Source organism: Papio anubis, chromosome 8, assembly GCF_008728515.1.
Source record: "Papio anubis isolate 15944 chromosome 8, Panubis1.0, whole genome shotgun sequence".
Taxonomy (NCBI): domain Eukaryota; kingdom Metazoa; phylum Chordata; class Mammalia; order Primates; family Cercopithecidae; genus Papio; species Papio anubis.
In genome coordinates this window covers 101,997,558-102,020,554 of record NC_044983.1, presented here as the reverse complement: position 1 = coordinate 102,020,554, position 22,997 = coordinate 101,997,558, and the positions used below count along the sequence as shown (strand labels likewise).

Below are 22,997 nucleotides of genomic sequence, written 5' to 3'. Positions count from 1 at the left end.
CACTAATAGGACAGTGTTACAGCTAATAAGTCAACAAAGGAGATAACATAAAACTATTTTTAAAAACTCAATGTGAAAGAAAGCAGAAAGACAGAACAAACAAAAAACTAATAGCAAGATGGTAGAGTTAAACCTAACCATATAAATAATCACGCTAAATGAAAAGGGAAAGATTATCTAAAGAAGTGAGATCTAACTACATGCTAACTACAAGAAACTCACTTTCTAAAGTCACAGGCTATGAACAAAAGAATGGAAAAAGATAAACCATGTTAACACTTATCAAAAGGAAGCTAAAGTGACTATATTAGTAAACATGAAAGTAGATTTCATTGCAAAGAGTATTACCAAGAATAAAGAATGTCTTTCATAATGACAATCAAGTCAATTAATCAAGACAACACAAGAATCCTAAACATTTTTAAGCCTAGTAACAGTTTCAAAATACATTAAAAAAAAAAAAAAACTGATAGAACTGAAAGGCAAAAACAGATAAATCCACAATAACAGTGAGATAGTTCAAAATTCTTCTATCAATAACTGATATACAGAAAATCCAGAAATACAGGACACTATCACTCAATTTTATTTGATTGACATTTGTGGAATATTCCATCCAACAACACATTCTTTTAAGGTGCACACATTACATTTATTAAAATATATGATATTCTAGACCATAAAACAGGTCTTAATAATTTAAGCCTTCAAATAGTAGTATATTCTCTGATCACACAGAATCAAATTAGAAATTAGTAAAAGAAAGTTATCTAGAAAAATAAAACACTCTCAAATGGGTCAAAGAAGAAATCAAGAGAAAATATTTTAAAGAAAATGAAAATGAAAACACAACATTTAAAACAATATTTAGGGTGAAATGCATACCACTAAATGCTCATTATGTGTTTCAAATACTCATAAATTTATGAATTATGACTATAAAGATACAGTTCTCATGTGTGACTTCTAAAGATACTATCATGTAATAGACATTTTTTGAGCAAAACCTGGAGTTTATTTTCCAACTCTATTACTTTACTATATTCTCTTTTCAGATTAGAAGTTTTTGTTTAGAAAAGCAACAAAGTGAAGTAGATAAAATAGATTCTGGGCTGGGCGCGATGGCTCACACCTGTAATCCCAGCACTTTGGGAGGCTGAAACGAGTGGATCATCTGAGGTTAGGAGTTTGAGACCAGCTTGGCCAACATGGTGAAACCCTGTCTCTACTAAAAACATAAAAAATTAGCTGGATGTGGTGGTGGGTGCTTATAATCCCAGCTACTCAGGAGGATGAGGCAGGAGAATTGCTTGAACCCAGGAGGCGGAGGTGGCAGTGAGCCGAGATCACGCCACTGCGCTCCAGTCTGGGCAATAAGAGCGAAACTTCGTCTCAAAAAAAAAGATTATGACTAGGTTTGAATTCTGGCCATTACAGAGAGATCTTGGACCTATTAACCTTTCCTGTTTTGTTTTTCCCTGTAGAAAAGAAATATGACTGCCTATTTCACAGGACTGTTTTGAATTGATAAAATAATTAAGACTCCTCAAATAGTTTCTGGCAAGGTACTTAATAAATACTAGATATCTTTCTATTTGTGTGCTATACTAGTTATGCAGAAGTTCACACTCCACACAGTACCCGGCAGCAGTCTTTTTTATTCACACTTCTGAAATATCCTACCAACAGCAACTTATCTGTGCCTTAGTGAATTTATTTATATCCCATTACCTTTAACAATTACAACAGATCATCAGACTCTAAGTTACAAGCAACATCCATACTAACCCAAAATAATAGTATCACCAGCACCTTTTTACAATATTCAAGCATTTGCTGACACTGATGACTTAAAATGTAAATGCCAAACTATCATATGTTGGTAATAACGAAAGCATGATTAAAGGTCTTCTCTAAAGTGTCATTCTTTACCTTGCCACTGGTAATATATTTGCAATTAATTTTAAGAAATTTCTCAGTAAATGCTTCCTCCTCCTCAGAAGTTGAAGACACAACTCGTGCAGGTCGAATACCAGTGAAAGTAGATGAGGGAGTTGTTTCTTTTGGATGGACATCAGGATTCTTTTTTAAAAAAAAAAAGAAAAGAAAAGAAAAAAAAGCAGAAAACAAAATAAAAATGAGCACACTATTAAAAAGTCAAATGAATAGCTTTCCCCAATAAGTGCTGTTTCATTTCATCACATTCTGGAAGTCAGCCCAAAATATTCTCACATACAAATTATAGGAAAAAAGTGGCACTGTTTTCATATTCAACAAAGATCACAAACACAGGTTAAACTTACATTTGAAGTGATTTTTAATAGGGAGATACACATATCTATCTATACATTTAAAAAATAAAATCATCTGAAGAACACTGAACACTACATCTCTTGTACCAACACCCAACACATACACACATGTGCACACACACTCAGATGCTTCTGAATTAAACCACTGACTCTGGTAAGACTATGTAATGTAATATCCATCAGGTGCTGGGAGCAGGAAAAACGTGGAAAGCTTGCCTTAGTACCTAAGTATACAGCAGAACCCATTCACTGGAATAGCCTTTCAAATCTCAAGCTACAGTTGATAAATCCCATTCCACTAGATCACAAGTTTCTTAACTTTTTTGGTACTACTGACCATACTTACAGTGAAGCCTATGAACCAGCTTCTCAGAATGTTTTGGAATGGTCAAAATAAAATATAGAATTATAAGGAAGAACAATTAAACTGAAACAACACAGTATCAAAACATTTTTAAAAAACAAACTAGAGTATAGTCACCCAGGCTGGAGTGCAGTGGCACGATCTCGACTCACTGCAAGCTCCATCTCCCGGGTTCACGCCATTCTCCTGCCTCAGCCTCCCAAGGAGCTGGGACTACAGGCACCCGCCACCACGCCCAGCTAATTTTTTGTATTTTTAGTAGAGACGGGGTTTCACCGTGTTAGCCAGGATGGTCTCAATCTTCTGACCTCATGATCGGCCCACCTTGGCCTCCCAAAGTGCTGGGATTACAGGCACGAGTCACCGTGCCCGGCGATATATATATATTTCTTTATTAATATATTAAATAACATAAGATTTAGTGGTGACTCTGGACTCTGATAATTACAAGTTTGAATGCAAATTGTGATATAATGGCCATGAGCAACATTTTGTGTTCTCTGTAACAATTCTAAGGTGATCTGAAAATATCTGTAAGTTCTACTGAGGACAAAGTCACAGGTGTGCTGCTTATATTATATTCTCTAATTTTTAAAAATGTTAGAGTTCACTTAAAATTTTTTACATCCAAGTTCACAGGTCCTTTAAATACTACTCCCCACAATTCCCCCCAAAGTTTAATATTCTGTACACTGTAGGAAAGCTAGACAGATATGTTTTAAATACTTCCAAAGGCTTTCATACCTTATGAATAAATCCACACTGCCTTATAGAAGTTTTCATAGAAGCAAGGTTCTTCTGAGCTTTGAGTTAAAATCTGTCACTTTGTAACTTCTACCTAATAGCTCTGATTTGGCATTTAGAAATAATAAACAATACTGCCTTCTCTTCAATATCATAAACTGAGATATCTGAAAGGAGCTATCAAACCTGAACATAACTTTTTCTCCCCTAATACATGGATTGAATTCCTTCAATCCATATGAGGACAGAATTTTTACACCTCCTTTCATATATCCCACCTAAAATGCAGGGCTAAACCCCAAGCACTGGGGGAGATATTCAACAAGTGTTTGTTCATGAAAGGACAGACAAGTGCAAAATACTGCAAAACAACTACATTTGATATACTACAATTCCACTGTTTTAAAAACCTGAAATGGAATAAGATTTTAACTTTCATGACACTGTTCAATCATTAATATCTATTAACAAAATTTTCCTCAATCTTTTCATTTTAAAATACAAATTAATAACTTTGTATTCTTCTTGTTTTTGGCAGTTATTATATCTAAGTTTTATACCATATATAAATTCAGTTAACACAGATAAATAAGTGATATTAATAATAATCTCAATGATATTTATGAATACTTGTTATTTCTAAGTGTTATACGGACTATTTCATTTAATTTTTCAATCACTCATATGAAGTATACTATGACCTTAATTTTTAAGGAAACTTAAGTTTTGCCAAGTTTGATAACTTGCCAAATGAGAAAGGAGCTAAGATGCAAAACTATGTTATCAACACAAACCAGGGAGCTTAACTGCAATACTATATTGCTTCCTTTTCAAATCTTCTACTAAACAATTCAAAAATGTGCTAAGAAAAAAATAGCTGATGCAGAGCTATAAGAGCGTCCCCTGCAAATTGACAAAAAGCTATCAACAAACTTTGATTCCTCAATTCCCCCAAAATTGAGTTAATAATATTATTATATAGAATGTAACTACATTAGTCACACACAGATATAAATATGTGTATGTATACATATACACATACATATATATACATACCTACATATATTCATACATATATTCATCTATATACACTCTTTATATATGAACATTGTCAAATGCTTTCCTTAAATGAAGATGGGCCTTTTTGAACAATATATGATCTCTGAGGTTACATCAAAGTCTGAACTCAGTATCTATAGCAATACCAATTTGTCAATGTAATCCTTTTAAAAAGAATATGAGATTAGCAAATGCTCAAAGCAAAGCACAAAAAAGGAGATTACTTTAAAAAAAGATCAAAGTTGTTCAGAGGAATTACCAGACCTTGCTGTAACTTACATAAATGGACACTATTCAAAGTACTAGTATCCCTATGTAGATGGTTTTGACTGCTATTTTTAAACTGTGATTACTGTATTGGTTTTGTAGCTCATTTGAGGGCTTGCTGATGCTTCTCTGTATAATTTTGTTTTAGCCACCAGAGAAGGTCCTTAAAAATACAGAAATGTAAACATCTATATCAAGCCTCATTACTGCCCCAAATATTCAAATGTAAAAAAGCAAAGGATTGTTAGGGCTAATGATTTATGAAAAGCTTAATCATCACCTAGAGTAATCTTTTTTGGTAGAATATATTATACAATATGATTTGTATGTCATTATAAACCATAACCATAAATGAATTAGCAACTCCAAACTGTCCACTTCCCTTCCTGCCTTGGCTTTATTGTATTTTTGTTTTTTTGTGATTGAAAATTTGTAGAAATGTTCTCTAGTAACACATAGGTAGGGCACAGAAAGATTGAGGAGGAAAAACCATACAGGCACAGAAATACCAGCACTTGTATTTACTTCACGCAACATATCTACGATATATCCTTTAAAGAAAACATTTATTTTTAAACCAGTATATACTGTATTTTTCTTTCAATTCGATATATATGATGATTGCCATTTAGTGTCTATAAATTGTTTAATCATCTCTACTTCCTGGGACCAAGGACTTAAGAATGTTTAAAATCAAACACAGAATAAAAAAACAAAATTAAAATATCAGGATCAATTTTTAATTCTAATTATGGAAATAATGCTCCCACATCTGGAATCTAGGAAAAAAAAAACAAAACTCTCATCCAGTAATTTACCCATTTCTTGTGATGTTAAAAATATAGGAATTTCTTCTATATAAAATATTTGTTTCCTAAAACCTTCGCGAACACTAAGTCCTGTTATAAAGTTTAATTTTTCAGATACTAACCATAAAATTTTGTTCTAAGAATATAAGACTGAGGTATAATTACAGCATAATCTATTAAAAAGTACATTTTAAAAAACAATTCCTTACTAAATTGTTATTTAAAATAGGTTTAAAAGCATCAAAGCTAAATTATATGTAATAATATGAACATAGTATGTATGATTTATGTGTTATTTACACATTTGCGTGGTATTTATATTTATAGTTTTATAATATATAAGCTTACCTTTAATATAAGTTATATATCACATAAGTTGGATATATTTATATTAAAATTTAAGTCTAAAAGCATTAAAGTTAAAATCACAATTTAGGAAAAAATTACAATTTATATATTCTATAAAAGATTTAAAACCTGTTTTATATATAACATATACTGTATGTGATAGATATTAGTGCCTTTAAGTTAAAAAAATATATATATATATTCTATATATGCACAGAGAGACAGAAAAGAAAGGTATGTTTGTGAATTGTTAAAGGATGTCATATGTGAGAGCAATTCCTGAAGCACAGGCAATATTCAACCTTTTCAAACTACTTTGATATTCCTAAAATTATTTTAATTTCTTGCATGTCTGCTATTACTTGTAATTAATGTCTATTTTCAGGTATACAGGCATACCAGTTCAAGATGCCAATTAATTATGTGACTATCATGATTAAAAAAGAGAAGTTTTTTAAAAAAGTTTTCACAATATTTTACAAATATTTACAAGCTTCCCAAAGCCCTATGAGAAATTAACTTCACTCTTCGACATATCTTAAGTGAAGAAAATTAACTAAACATCTCTAAAAAAATCTTACTTGACTAGAATTAGAAAGTCTTCTAAATTTCCTTTTCTTCAAAGACAAAAATATAAAATTCTATAATATATATAAAACTCCATAATATAAATTCTACATAATTATAATCTTATGAGGCAATGTTATGGGTTGACTGTTTCCCCCAAAATGATAATGCTAAAGCCCTAACCTCCAATATCTCAGAATGTGACCTTATTTGGAAATAGGATTTTTCAGATGTAATTATTAGTTTAAGCTAAGGTCATACATGAGTAGGGTGGGCCCTTAATCTGACTGCTTTCTTTCTATAAAGAGGAGACCACCATGTGAAGACATACCCACAGGAAGTAGATAGCCACTTGTCATAAGCAAGGCAGAAAGTGGTGACATATTTACAAGATAAGGAATGTCAATGACACTTGGCAAACACCAGCTAGAAGAAGCAAGAAATGATTCTCCTCTACAAGTTTCAAACGGAGCATGGTCATACCAATAGTCTGAATTCAGACTTCCAGCCTCCAGAACTGTATGGTAATAAATTTCTTTTGTTGTAACCCACTTAGTTTGTCACCCTTTGTTATGATAATACTAGGAAACTAATATAGGTAATTAAACATTTCTAAATCTTCTACATTTTTATTTTTGCTTTGGCCAAGCAAAAATTTCATTCATTACTTCCACACAGTTCTTTACTACAAATTTTCTAGTTCCTACAAATTGTGACACATATATTTAATTTTAGATCATATGTCTCAGTTATAGAGTACCTGCACTTGCTAGTAGTCATCATTTTATTACTTAGGCAGTATAAAAAGTAGTTAAGAACACAACACAGAATCTAGACTTCGACTGCCAGGTTTTCAATCTTAGTTCTACCACTTATTAACCATCATTCTTCTCTCTATGCCTTACTTTCCTCATTTTTTAAAATACAGATCATGAATATTGTACCTACCTCATGGGGTCAAAGATTAATTAAAGGTATAAAGTAATTAAAATGTTATTAAAGTGTTAAAGATTAATTAAAATTCTGAAATGAACAGAGTAAATACATAGTAAGCACTCTTTAAGTAAAAAAAATAATAGCCACTGTAGCAGTATAATCACAGCCTATCCTTAAAAAGGAAGATTTAATATGCCTACATTCTATTGCTATTTTATACTTTTTCCTCTTTCCTCCTTTAGGACTTCCTAGGCCTTCCCCAGAATCTCTTAATAGTATTTTTTTTCAAAATTATATTGTCTTATACACCATGTGTATCCAATTCAATTGTTATTGATATTCTATTTTTATATTTTAGATTGATTGGAGTATTCTACGTGAAGTGCTTTATCTTAAAGAGAATATGACTACCTGCATATCCCATCCTTCAATAGAGTATATTAATATAAACATAAGTACTTTAAAATTATTTCATTTTTCCGTATTACTTAAAACATTCTTCTGCTGAACTTCATCCTGAATATAACACATTAACAGTTTTAGCTTAAAATGGCATTATCATAATGGGTGAACTTAAGGTACAAAAGAGAAAAAACAAAGGTGTACAAAACAAAAGCAGGTTTCTATATTTATTCAAAAAATGAGAGATTTAAAGAATCTTAGGAAGATGATAGCGCAAAGTGGTAGCTATTACTATACCGACTTTTATAATGATTAAATGTTACTTAACTCTTTGGGTCCAGTTATTTATTGGGCAAGAGTAGTGTTTCCGAGTTATCATTTTCCAGCTATAAAGTAGTAATAAAAAAATATGGGCTCCGAACCAAGTCTGTCTGGGTTAGAATCCTAGCTTAGCTACTAGCTGAGTGACCTTAAACGCAAAATAGTTAACTTCTCTTCCTCTGTTTCCTCCTCTATAAAATGGATACAATACTTATTGGTCAGGTACTAGAAAAAAACAGATGGCACATCAAACTGAGCTTTTTTTTTTTTTTTTTTTTGAGACAGAGTCTTCACTCTGTAGCCCAGCCTGAAAGGCAGTGGCGCAGCTCACTGCAATCCCCGACTCCTGGGTTCATGTGATTCTCCCACCTCAGCCTCCTGAGTAGCTGGAATTACAAGTGCCTGCCACCAGGCCCGGCTAATTTGTGTAATTTTAGTAAAGATGGGGTTTCACCATGTGGCCAGGCTAATCTTGAACTCCTGACCTCAAGTGATCTGCCTGCCTCAGCCTCCTGAAGTGCTGGGATTACTGGAGTAAGCCACCATGCCTGGTAGAAACTGAGGAATTTTAAGAGGATTTAATTATGGAACTATTTACAAAGGTGCATATAGTGTACAAAAACCCAGGGTGAATAATAACAGAAGACTCCTCTATCCCTAAAGAGGCAAGGGGGAGAAACAGATGCCTAAATTTAGAGATGGCTCTGTGGAAAGGGATGACAAAAGATAAGATGAGATGCTGAAGAATGTGGTCACTCTGGAATAACCTTATAGGGCAGGAGCTAGGAGAATAAATATGTCCCCATCTTATTCTCTCTTTCCTTCCCTCTTATCTTCTGCAACTGCTCCAGAAAGACCAACACCAACAGAAGCAAAAAGGCAACAGAGTCCATTGATGCAGTCTACCGCCCAAAGGACACTAGAGAATACAGAGTGAGTCTGGAGGGACAAACACAGAAACCCAGGCCAAGTGCCTACCTCATAAATCTGAGGTAAGGAATAAATGATAATACTTTTAAAGTGTTTAGAATTATACCTGTTGCAATACTAAATTTTAGCTATTTTTATGATTTTTACCATTATTTTGGTTCTATCTCCTTGTTTCTTCCTCCATATGTGAACAAAAAAAGTGAAAAATAAACAAAAAAAAATTTGTTTTACCATGAAAATTCTCAAAATGCAATTTTTTAAGTGAAAATGAGTTATTCAAAAACCAATGAAAGTCTTTAAGCTGACAAAGCCAGGAACATATTTTTAGCCTCATAGTAAACCACTACTAAGCTGGACATTCAAAAAATTTATCAGAAGTTGTTGGAAATATAAACTGAGAATCTCTGGGAAAAACAAATAATAACAATACTAATAGACATTATTTTAATTAATGTAATGAAAATATAAACTATATCTAATAAAACATAATATCCTTACTTCTAATGGATTTATACAGCATGGGAGACATAAAACCCAATAATTAGAATATAGAAATGTAGGCACTTGAGATAAGCAGAAAGTCATAGAAATATTATCTTGGAGTCTGGTAACGAATATAATTCTAGGTAAAAAAAAAAAAATACAACTAAAATTTACACAATCACTGTTGTAAGGATTATTTCTAACTATTGCCCATAATCTCTTTGATGGCAGGTAAAGAGTATCATTCCGTGTAAAGGGAAGTTCGCACACTCTTCTCTTACCTCTTTTTTTAAAAAAAATTATTTTCTATTTCAATATGTTTTCAGGGAGCAGGTGGTGTTTGGTTACAAGAATAAGTTCTTTAGTGGTCATTTCTGAGATTTTGGTGCACCCATCACCTAAGCAGTGTACACTGTACCCAATGTGTAATCCTTTATTTCTCACCCTGCTCCCACCCTTTTCCTTGAGTCCCCAAAGTCACTGTATCATTCTTATGCCTTTGTATCCTCACAGCTTAGCTCCCACTTATGAGTGAGAACATACAATGTTCAGTTTTCCATTCCTGAGTTACTTCACTTAGAATAATAGTCTCCAATTCCATCCAGCTTGCTACAAATGCCATTCTTTCATTCCTTTTTATGACTGAGTAGTAATCCACGGTATATAAACACCACATTTTCTTTATCTACTTGTTGATTGATGGGCATTTGGGGTGGTTCCATATTTTTGCAATTGCAAATTATGCTGCTGTATATGCATGTGCAAATATCTTTTTCATATAATGACTTCTTACCCTCGGGGTAGACACCTAGTAGTGAGATTGCTGGATCAAATGGTAGATGTACTTTTAGTTCTTTAAGGAATCTCTTACCTCTTTTTTTTAATCTATCCCAGGGACAAAGAATTTACTCATATCACTGGCCACATTAGAGGAAGTTTTTTGGTCCATCTTTGACAGTAGCTAAGTCACTGAGGATTAAAAGATCATTCACATAACTTTATCCTCTCTATCTCTTTCAGTCAAATGGCAAAAGTAAGAAGGGGCACATTTTTACACAGGTTGACGCCTGGCCTTGTTGCTCCCTTAACTTTTAACATTTTGTTTTCTTTGATCTTATACTTTCCAAGAAAGCCACTAGACAGGCAGATTTAGGTTAAAGCTGAGGAACTGGAAGAGACCCCACAGGTTTCTAGTCAGGCATGATGCTACAGCTTAGATTTTCATAATTCTGCTTTAGGGTTTGAAACACAGGCTAAATCAACCTAAGGCTACATAGTTACTTTGCCACTGCCCCTTACGAGGACATCTCTTTGTAAGTCCCATGGGAAAATGGCATGGCTATGTTCAAAAAGGTACTGTGTCATTTGGTAAGTAATACCTACTATTAAAACCTGACTTCTATTCTTATCAATGATGACAACAAATGTAATATATTCCTTTCATGTGACTGCATTCTAAAGCACAGTATTGCCATAATTATATAAGTAAGATATCCAACAAATAAATGAAAAATACCTCATTTCTCTCTCTCTCTTTCTCTCTCTCTCTTACACACACACACACACACACACGCACACATACAGAGGCAGAAAAAAGTTCCCGGGCAAGGATAAAAATAGTTACTAATAATACCATGCAATTTATTCCATGAAAAAAGTGGTATACTAGAGCTTAGAAATAAACAATTATAGGCAAATTAACATTAATAATTTGTTTTGTTACTAGTTTGCTTGCCATCTGGTATCTTAAGCTTTGAGTGCAAATTGAGACAAAGAAAAGGCTGTCTCCTAAAGTCAAGAGAACAACACAGAAGAATCTCCCACAGCAATCTAGCCATTTAATGAAGAAATAGCCTTTTACATGTAAACAATAGCTGTTATGAAAACAGAAAATTATGATTAGCATTAACAGTTAATTTATGCAGAAAGGCAAAGAAATATATAATTCCTTTCAGAAGATTTTTAATCAAAATTATTAAATGAGGTTTAGTTCCCTGAAATTCATTTGTAAAATGTAAGGTATTAGAACACTCATTCTTTAGAAATGCTAGATAAATTAATCTACTATGTTAAATCTTGGATGACTAAGATGATAAATTATTTTTTAAAAGGCAGTGTGTCAAAATTAAACTCACTTAAGAGTTCTAAGTACTATATACTCATTTATTTATAAATGAAATAAACATCAAATTGAACATGAACTTCCTCTACTGTGATAATATCATGTTTGTTGGGTAAGATTCCTTTGTAAGTTAAATTATATATGTTCTTTAAAAAATAAGAGTTGATGAATATTTTTGGCCCACCACCACCACTTACAAAGGTAAGCCAATTTAAGCTATATGGTTTCATAAGAATGTCTTTTTTTAAAGGTGGGATTTACAAACTTAGGCAAGAAAATAAAAAGTAAATATTTCATTCTAACCATAGTCAAAGTGGAAAGAAAAAAACAAGACAGTCAGTGTAGACATGGTGAGATTTCTTCATAGCCATCTTTGCAAATCAGAGATACTTACAGTGGTCTTATCAAATTCAGCCTCAGATGATGTTGGTGACAGAGGACTTATGGGGCTTAGAGATGGAGAGCTCTCAACACTGGAGACATATTCAGGATCAGGAACATATAGAACCTGTAAGAAAACATTCACACAAAGATTTAGTTAAACTGAAGTGTTAATAATAGATGGTGTTCTATAAGCAAGCACTATTAACAATGACCTTGTTCTATAAGCAAGCACTACTAACAATTACCAATTAAATAGAAAAACATAAAAATTTTCAAATTATAAGAATATAAAAACATTTTTTAAAAAAGAACATTTAAAATCAATTTAGACACATTTGATAATATGTATGGCTGTAACAGGGTGGGGAAACATTAATTTTAATATACTATAGAGGTATTAATCCTAAAGGACAATTTGGCAATAGTGAGCAAAATCTAAAGTGCACATATCCTCTGATATAGTAACTTTACTTCTAAAAATTCACCCTACAGAAATACCTGCACATAAAGAAAAACAGATATGTATACGCATGTTTACTACAGCGGTATTGACCTTAGCAAAAGAGTAGAAATAGTGTAATGCTTATTGTGACTAACTAAACAAGTATGATATATCAATACAATGCAATACTATGCACGTGTGAAAAAGTCTGAACTAAAACTATGATTAAACAGAACACTTTCCAAGAATCAAAGTTAAATTAAAACACAACAACAACAATAAAAGCAGGCTAGACCGTTCCTGAAAGAAATGCAAACTGGCAACTCATTGCTTTTGGAAAAGAAATTGGAAGTTTGAGATGGAGGGATGCCTTACTTTGATAAAGTAATTTTTGATCATATGCATATATTGCTCTGAATATTTTTAAAAGCTCTTTATATTTAAAAAGAAAAAATTACAATTATTTTCAATATGTATTAAAAAAGAAACTCATACAGACATAGAACAGTTACTTTTCTCTTATATCGCCAATATGATTTGTTAAAAGCACATATAAAATTATTCTCAAATCTTCTATATTATTAACTATAGTACAAAGTATACTTTCTGCCTTTCTGTTTAATGTTTCTAAACATCAGCACATTAAAAAAAAAGATACTACCTGTCCAGTAACAACTGCTCGGGAGAATAACTTATTTAATTGAACAAGTTCATTAGGTGTTGTATCAAATTTCAGGGCTATGCTATTCAAAGAATCCCTTGATTCAACCTGTTTATAAGAGAAAATAAATTATTTCAATGTTTAAAACAGAAAAACTAAACTATAATATTTAATGAGCATTAATATATCTAGGGACCAGCTTACATTTGATTAACAACGATATTGTCATCTTTGAAAATAACTGTCAAGAAACACTGTGTTTTGTTAGCAAATGCTCTCAATCTATTACAATACAGAGTATAGGCTTCATCACAATACATTTACATGTAGGTCTCTACTTCAAGTAATTTCAAAATACAAAACATAATTTAAAAATCAAAAACAAATTATTTTCATTTTACAAACGTTTTAAAATAATATACTATTCCTTTGAATAGTTTCTAAAATATTTATAACTTCTAGTAATATACTAATTTCATTTTAGCAAAGTACACCTGTATTAAACTGAAAATGCTACTTCTAATGCTCTTTATGCATATATTGTTATTGCACATATAAATTAGAAAAATATTTGAACTAAAGTTGAGCAATTTAGTTCTGAATCATTCGTATGTTTCCACAGTCCTATGTATAGAAATTGTAAATAATGAGACTTTATCAATTACCCTAAAAGAAAATGTCATTTAGTCAATATAATATAACCACTTAGAGTCCCCATTACACAAGGCATTAAGAGAGCTCTGAAGAAAACACAACTAAATGCAACTAAAAGTAGTTTTAGTGCACAAGGAATTTACAATCTAGTTGGAAACTAAGAAATAAAAGGTTATGCAAAAGATGAACAATTTAAAATGGAATAATGAATGCAATAGAAGTTTTGAGTATGAATAAAAGCATCATGTAATCCAAATTTTCCAGAAAAGACTACAGAAGATAAATGATTTAAAGCTGGATCTTGAAGAAGGGTTGGGAATTTGAAAAGCAGAGAGAAAGGAACGAACTTTCAAAGTGAAGATAACAGACCTGACATAGTTAAGAGACAGAAAAGTATAATATATTTGTGGGATACTATCCTCTTCCTTCTAAACCATCCAGAGTAGATTCATGAAGCACAAAGTTTTAGGAAGCTGATTACATGGAGTTAAGTTTCTAAAAAGGATAAAGAGGCATTTAGAGGTCAGACATGGTGGACCATGCCTGTAATTCCAGCATTTTGGGAGGCCGAGGTGGGTGGATTGCTTAAGCCCAGGAGTCCAAGACCAGCTTGGACAACATGGCAAAATCCCATCTTGACAAAAAATACAAAAATTAGATGGGCGTGGTGGTGTATGCCTGTAGTCCCAGCTACTCAGGAAGCTGAGGTGGGAGGATCACTTAAGCCTGGAAAGTGGAGGCTGCAGTGAGTTGTGATAGCACCACTGCACTCCAGCCTGGGTGACAAAGCAAGACCCTGTCTCCAAAAAAAAAAAAAAAAAGGCATTTAGAATTAGGTTATAGAAGACTTCAAAAGTCAGGAAAAGCAGGTGTGTGTGCATTTGTTTGTGTATGTAAAATAATAATATACATATTTTCCTTAACGGTTTTATAAAACCAAATTTATGCCAAATATTTGGGTTAATACAATAATCATCTAGTTCTGCCTATATCCTTCTATGCAAACTTCCCCATCTACACAATGTACTGATATAAAACCTATGTTACTGAAATAATATGATAATATATATAAAAGGTCTCTGTAAACAAATGATATTTTACAGTAACATCTGTAAGTTTACCAAGTACTTTCATATTAATAATCACACATTTTATTCTCACTGTGATTCTATTAAATGAGACAATGAAGGTAACAAAACAGCCCAAGTGGCATCTTTATATTACTGGCATCAGAGCTAGAATTAGTGGAACAAGAAAGAGAATGGATGCAGAAAAACAAAGACAAGGTTTAAAGTAATAAAAATGTAAAGAAAGAAATTAAGGTACAAAATTTCAACTAAGACTCAAGAAGACATTCATAGATTGAATGGAGTTGTGGTGACAGCAGCAGTAGTAGGTCAGGGAAGCAAATGTGAGTGAGCAAACTGATGCCAACTCTAAAGACTGCAACCTGAATAAATAACAAACTGAAAGGGATTGGAAATGAGAAAATCAGGAATTGTGGATGGGGGAAGAAGAATTGGTAAGAGGTTTGTCATAATTTGCTTAGATGAAGTGATAGTAGGAAATGCAAGCAACTAGAAAGGTAGGCATAGAAAAAAATGTTTGGGTCTCACTCCACATAGATTTTAAAGTTCTTAAGCACTCCAAGTAATAGAATGTCAATAGAAAAGCAAAAAGAAACAAGGGACCACTCACATTGGGAATTAAGAGGAGGCAAACACCCAGCAAAGTAGACAGATGATACAATCAAAATAATAGCAAACTCAGTGAAGCATAATGATAGCAAAATGTAGTACAATTAGTTTCAATAATAAATTAGAGTTCTGGAGAAAGAAAATAGAGAAAGGAAGAGAAAATGCAATCACAGATAATTACCAAGAATTTTTCTAGAATTTATGAGTGACATGATTTCTTAGACTGAAGAAACACAATAAACATGGTAAAAACATGTTTAAATCTAAATTTTTCATATTGGCACTGCAGAATTGTAAAGACAAAGAAGAAATTTTAAAGGTTACCTATAAAAAACTTATTTGAACTTATTTTCTTAATTATGCAGAGAAGGTACAAACACATGCAATTTGAGTTTAAAATATGCTATGAGATTATCTTGGTATTAGTAAATTTTACTTCATCCTAAATTATCTGATTCCTAACCTTTTAAAACTATTTAAAATCTCAAACTGTCCGCTATATACTAATAGTATATTAAAATAGAGTATAACTTAGAATTTTAATAATTTGTTCAATTTTAAAGATGCATAGAAAATAAGATTCAAACCAAGACTGGACGGTTTCATAATGACACAAATGCTAAATTAATGTTTAAAATTGTTGTTCTCCTTAATACAGTTATGTTAGAAAAACACAAAATAACAAAATCAAGCTCAGTTAAAAGTGCTTTACAACACGTTAACATTATCTAAATAAACAATCTTTACATTCAATCAAATAAGCAGCATACCATACACCAAAGCTGATTTCTCACTCCAGTTTCCCAGAGTAATCAGAAATGTGAAAAGCCAGGTGACTGCAGGGAGATTTGAAGTTCATTTCAAGAATACAGAAAAAAAAAAAAAAAAAAAAAAGCTCAATTTTTAGAGCTAAAGGCAGTTAGCTATAAATAAATACAAATGATTTAATGTGGAAGGTTACACTGGAAGATTAACATCAACTTGTCTTTTATGTATCCCATCTGCCATTATAATTATCACTAGCACTGCTGGGAATATAATGAAGATCACATTTCTGAAAAGATAAATATTTTCCTAAAAGCCTAACCTAATAAAAATTATTGGCCCACGGGAACTCTCTCAGTAAATTATCATCTATATTAAATTAAATTTTCTAGGATAACTACCTTTGTGTCTCAGTAAAATTTATCGTTAAAGAAAAAAAAAACTAAAAACTTAAGTATTACTATTAATAAAACAATTATCCAAAGTGAAATGCAGATTTTTAAAAATAAGGCAATTAACAATGCTTTTCTTATTTATAGCATAAACAGAGAATGTCTTAAAGAAGACTTTTACAAAGAAAAATAGCTTTTTCGAAGCAAATAACTTACAGTATACTCAATAGTCCCTTTAGGTTTCTGAAAAGACATTCGTCTCCCATCTTTCTTGTCTAGGGTCTTCTTTTGGCCAGTGTCTGGAAAAAAAAAAGGTAAAATTCTTATTAAATTCATCTTTCTTTCAGAGTAACATCAAGGACTACCAAATAGAGCTCTTTGGGTAGATGTCTAATTTACTAGTAATACAGCTTACTCCCTGGGATTCTCTGCTGTAAACAAGCAACTGTCAAAAAAAAAGGAACTGAACTTCCTACTTGCTTGCTGTAGGAACCTGACCAGTATGAACCACTAGAATAATTGCAAGTCAACACAAAACATAATTGTCAACAGAAAGGAAGTCATTAAAAATTAAATTACAGACCATTTATTTCAACATATTTAACCTGATTATAATACCACATTTCAAGATATATTATATATTTAAAAAATACATCTTTCAAGATACATATTATTATTATCCAAATAAGAAACTGTAACATTAGTTATCACAGGCAAAAATTTTCTACAAGTCATAATGAAAAATAGTCTTCTCTATGGAATTAAATTATAAACTTTCAAATTAACATGCCATGAAGTTAAATCAAGGTGTGCTTTTATACATAAACATACATTTGAACATTTAATTTCAGATTGAATGCCAATTATTAATATTTTTCATTTGCTTATCAAGACTTCCTTGAATGTTTCCTTATTATCAAGATTAGGGAAACTGTTTCCCTTTAAATTTTGTGTAAGTGTTAACCTTCTCATCTATACTTCATGTAATAACAACACTGAATTGATAAAACACCACTCCTACCTAAACATAAAAATTACTAAAATGAAAATCTCTAAAAAACTAAATAAATCACAAAATTAAAGAAGACAGTAAACATGGCAAAATGCTATATTTACTTTACCCTCAAAATTTACCAAAATTAAAAACTATAGTCTTCAAAGAAACTTTAGTTCAACCTAAGACCATATAATCTAGAAAATATCTATTTCATTGTTCTCCCTCTATCTAAACTTAAATGGCATTTTGATCACACAAGAGTTTATGTTGACCTAATTATCTCAGTTGTTGGGTGAATGGTTTTAAACAAGTACTAAAAAAAAATAATAATAAAATCAAAATCCCCAAAAAGGACAGTTACCTCTGCAATGCTTTAAAAAACTATCCTAATACCTTCCTGACCACCCAGCTAACCCAAGTCCCTGTTATTAGTCACACAGCATCTTTATGTCTCCTTCACAGCATCTGGCAGAGTGTTAATATTTGTGTTTTAAATCTCTTCCACTAAACTGTAACCTCCAAAACACTGCCTTTCTTCCACAAAGCCTCCTCAGTGCCCAACTAGGGGCCTGACACATGGCAAGCATCTAATGAAGTAATGTTCTGAAGCAACAACTTGAACTATACCTTGAACTACCAAAATTATTATAAACTGCCATTAATTTTCCATAAAGAAAAGTAGAGAAAGAATTATGGTTCATCCATTACAACTCTAGGAAAAAAAGTATGCAGAGATACACACACACACACACACACACACACACAACTTTTGTATCCTAAATATTTAAATAACTCTTAAAAACTAGGGAAAAAATAATGCAGGTGAAAATATGCACAAAAGATATAATCACAGACAATGCACAAGATGATGTAAAAATGTCCCTAAACATGTAATAATGTTGTTCAATCTCACTCATAATTAAATAAATGAAAATTTAAACTAAACCGAAATATCATTTCACACCTATCAGGTTGGTAAAAATTCAAAAGAAGTTTGGTCACATACTGTTTGACAGTAGGAAATGAGATATTCTACATTCCTGGTGGCAATGCAATATGGTAGAATTTTTATAAAGAAGAATATTATTTTTGCTTATCAAAATATTCTAATTCTTCTACACTGAATAGTTTACATTTAAATTTGCTTCTCTAATGAGAAAATAAAAGCATTAAAATTATTTTAAGATAAAATAAGTTTTAAAGAATTTATTTGTATTTTAAGTAATTTAAAATGTATTAAAATAAAATTTAATCTATTTTTAAATATTTACAAGTATTAAATAATTTTTTAAATAATTTCTTTAAACAGCAAACAACGAAAAGCACTCCTCATTTTGCAATTTAAACTTCTCAAGCAATGCAATATACAATCACAGATTACTTTTAACTAATAACATACCCTTCCTTAATTGATTTTAGGAGTAACCCTTAGTTTGTATTTACTTTGCCTAATAGTTTCTCGATCTGTGTTTCATAATATCCCAAGAATTCATTAAACATGTTTGCAAGTTTGCAACAGATCTGTAATTTTCAAGAGCTCACCACAGAATGCAGTTCAGGGCAAGAAAACTAAAGTACCAACTTTCTACAGTTTAAAGTTTGAAAAACAAATGGAAAATATTCTCTTTACTAATTAAAAATTATAAAATATTATGCAATAATTACATATTATAAAAACAGTTCTAAATTTTAATAATTAATATTAAAATGTTTATTCACAGATATAAATACCAAAGCACATAAACTTTTTTCTTCCATCAATATGAAAATACAATCAAATAATCACATTTCAGAGTAGCTAGAGAAAAAGGTCAGGTCACCTACAAAGGCAAGTCCATCAGACTAACAGCAGACCTCTCAGCTGAAACCCTACAAGCCAGAAGAGATTGGGGGCCAATATTCATCACTCTTAAAGAAAAAAAATTCCAACCCAGAATTTCACATCTGGCCAAACTAAGCTATATAAGGGAAGGAGAAGTAAGATCCTTCCCATAAGAGCAAATACTGAGAGTATTGGTTACCACCAGAACTGCCTTAAAAGAACCCTAAAATATGGAAAGGAAGATCATTAAACTTTTTCTCAGAATATTGTTTCCATATTCTTTGTCTAATATTAATGTACCACTTTTCATTAGTGTCTGCTTTTTCTTTCTACTCTTAACATTTCTGTATCCTTATGTATTAGTCCATTCTCAAAATGCTATAAAGAACTGCTCAAGACTGGATAATCTAGAAAGGTAAGAGCTTTAATTGACTGACAGTTCCACACGGTTAGGGAGGTCTCAGCTTAACTGTCATAGCAGAAGGCAAAGGGGAACCAGGCACCTTCTTCAGAAGGCAGCATGAGGAAGAATGAATTCAGGAGGAACTATCACACACTTATAAAACCATCAGATCTCAGGAGAACTCACTATCACAAGAACAGAACTAGGGAAACCACCCCCATGATCCAATTACCTCCACCTGGTTTCTCCCTTAACACATGGAGAGTATCAGGATAATATTTCAAGATGAGATTTGGGTGGGGACACAAAGCCAAACCATATCATTCTGACCCTGGCCCCTCCCAAAGCTCATGTCCCTTTCACACTTCGAAACCAATCATGCCTTCCCAACAGTCTCCCATAGTCTTAATTCATTCCAGCATTAACCCTAAAGTCCAAGTCCAAAGTCTTATCTGAGACAAGGCAAGTTCCTTCTGCCTATAAAGTCTGTAAAATCAAAAGCAACTTAGTTACTTCCAAGACACAATGTGGGTACAAACATTGGGTAAATGTCTCTGTTCCAAATGGTAGAAATTGGCCAAACCAAAGGGACTACAGGTCCCATGCAAGTCCAAAATCCGGCAGGGAAGTCATTAAATCTTAAAGTTTCAAAATAATCTCCTTCGATTCCATGTCTCACATCCAGGTCACACTGATGCAAGAGGTGAGCTCGCATGGCCTTGAGTGGTTCCACCCCTGTGGCTTGGTAGGGTACAGCCCTGCTTCCAGCTGCTTTCACTGGCTAGCACTGAGTGTCTACAACTTTTCCAGGTGCACAGTGCAAGCTGTCAGTGGATTTACCATTCTGAGGTCTGGAGGAAGGTATGCCTCTTCTCACAGCTCCACTGGGAGACTCTGTGTGGGGGCTCTGACCCCACATTTTCCTTCTGCACTGCCCTAGCAGAGGTTCGCCAAGAGGGCTCCACCCCTACAGCAAAATTCTGCCTGGACATCCAGGCATTTCCATACATCCTCCGAAATTCAGACACAGATTCCCAAACCTCAATTCTTGACTTCTGGCACCCACAGGCACACCACCACATGTAAGCTGCCAAGGCTTAGGACTTGCATCCTCTAAATAAATGGCCTGGGCTGTATGTTGGTCCTTTTTAGCCACAGCTGGGATGCAGGGCACTGAGTCCTGAGACTGCACAAAACAGCAAGGCCCTGGATCTGGCCCATGAAACCATTTTTTCTTCCTAAGCCTCCAGGCCTGTGATGGGAAGGGGAACCACAAAGGTCTCTGACATGTCCTTGAAACATTTTACCCATTGTCTTGGTGATTAACATTTGCCTCCTCGTTACTTAAGTATCTGCAGCTGGCTTGAATTTCTCCTCAGAAATGGGTTTTTCTTTTCTATTGCATTGTCAGGCTGCAAATTTTCCAAACTTTTCAGCTCTGGTTCCCTTTTAAACATAAGTTTCAATTCCAAACCATCTCTTTGTGAACCCATAAAACTGAATGATTTTCAGATCACCCAGGTCACCTCTTGAACACTTTGCTGCTTAGAAATTTCTTCTGCTGGATACCCTAAATCATCTCTCTCATGTTCTACATATCTCTAGGGCAGGGGCAAAATGCTACCAGTCTCTCTGAAAAGCATAGCAAGAGCCACCTTTATTCCAGTTCCCAACAAATTCCTCATCTCCATCTGAGACCACCTCAGCCTGGACTTCATTGTCCATTATCACTATCAGCATTTTGGTCAAAGCCATTCAACAAGTCTCTAGGAAGTTCCAAATCTTCCCACATCTTCCTGTCTTCTTCTGAGCCCTCCAAACTGTTCCAACCTCTGCCTGTTACCCAGTTCCAAAGTTGCTTCCACATTTTTAGGTATCTTTATAGCATTACCCCAGTTTGTAGCTCCAATTTACTGTATTAGTCTGTTCCCACAATGCTATAAAGAATTGCCCAAGACAGGGTAATTCTTTTTTATGAGACAGAGTCTCACTATATTGCCCAGGCTGGAGTGCAGTGGTACAATTTTGGCTCACTGTAATCTCCACCTCCCGGGTTCAAGCAATTCTTGTGCCTCAGCCTGCCAAATAGCTGGGACTACAGGCATGCACTCTGGACATTCCCTTCTGACTTACCTTTCAGTTAGGGAATTCTTTCCTCTGTGGTGTCTAATTTGCTGCTAAATCCATCCACAAAGGTTCTAATTTGAGGGGTTGTATTTTTCACTTCTAGAATATCCATTTTTCTTTCGCATAGTTTGTATCTTTCTACAAAATTTTTAATTAGGTCAACACATAGCTATTTTAAATTTGATAACTACAATATCTAGAGTTACTGTGGGTCTGTTTCTATTCTCTATTGTGTCACATATCTTGTCATGTGCCTAATTATATTTTGTGTGCTGAACATAAAATTTGCAAAATTGTCTGAAGAAACATTTTGACATGTAGAAACTGGTGACTCTCCAGAGAGAATTAATCTTTCCTTCTGTCAAGTGCCTGAGGACACTAGTAATACCAGATCTTATTAATTAAGTTATAGAAATTTTGATAATTTGAAGCTGAAATATCTTCCTAGGAAGGCCTAGCTACTTCGATTTATCTTTCTCCCTTATGTACAACATTTTGGGGTCCACAGTGAGAAGAGATCACTAGGGCCACCCATCCCCTGTGATAGGCCTTGCACTCTGGCCCGGTTCCATTACACCCACAGCCTGTCAAATGCACCTTTTGGTCACTCAGTTCCTGTTTCAGGAATCAACACTTCCCCTGGGGTAAAAAGCAATCAAATTGGAGTTCTCCCTCCTTAGACCTTTGTCCTCATTCAGATCCTATCCTACCCACACCACTTAGCTTTCTGATACTCTTAATAAAATTTGTTTGCTTTGTGTCCAGCTTTTTAAATTGTTCTCAGCAGGATAGTCTGAATTACCTAGCTTGCTATTACTAGACTTAGAAGTCCTGAAGGGCTTTCAAGCAGAGAATTAGCAGAGCAGTATAAAACCTTTAAAAAAATCATTTTGGTAAAAAATGGAAAGGCATACTGTAGCAAGTCTGTAAATAATCAGTGAAACTATTATGAGATCAGTTTTAATGTAATAAGACTCCTATTATAACTG

The 22,997-nt window shown here is 33.2% G+C and overlaps 1 protein-coding gene across 14 annotated transcripts in view; it reads right to left on the bottom strand.

Annotated features, from left to right (window-relative positions):
* OXR1 (oxidation resistance 1) overlaps window positions 1-22,997 on the bottom strand; it is a 466,073-nt gene that overhangs the window by 57,454 nt on the left and 385,622 nt on the right. For 9 of the 14 annotated variants that reach the window (XM_009213469.3, XM_021942555.1, XM_003903062.4 and 6 more), the window contains 4 exons: window positions 16,876-16,958; window positions 13,152-13,259; window positions 12,059-12,172; window positions 1,933-2,082 (listed from right to left, as the gene is read on the bottom strand). In XM_009213469.3, the coding sequence (XP_009211733.1) occupies window positions 1,933-2,082; window positions 12,059-12,172; window positions 13,152-13,259; window positions 16,876-16,958 (455 nt within the window). Of the gene's footprint in view, window positions 1-1,932; window positions 2,083-12,058; window positions 12,173-13,151; window positions 13,260-16,272; window positions 16,339-16,875; window positions 16,959-22,997 lie in introns of those variants that run through there. The other 5 variants (XM_021942556.2, XM_021942557.2, XM_021942558.2 and 2 more) reach the window with 3 other exon arrangements.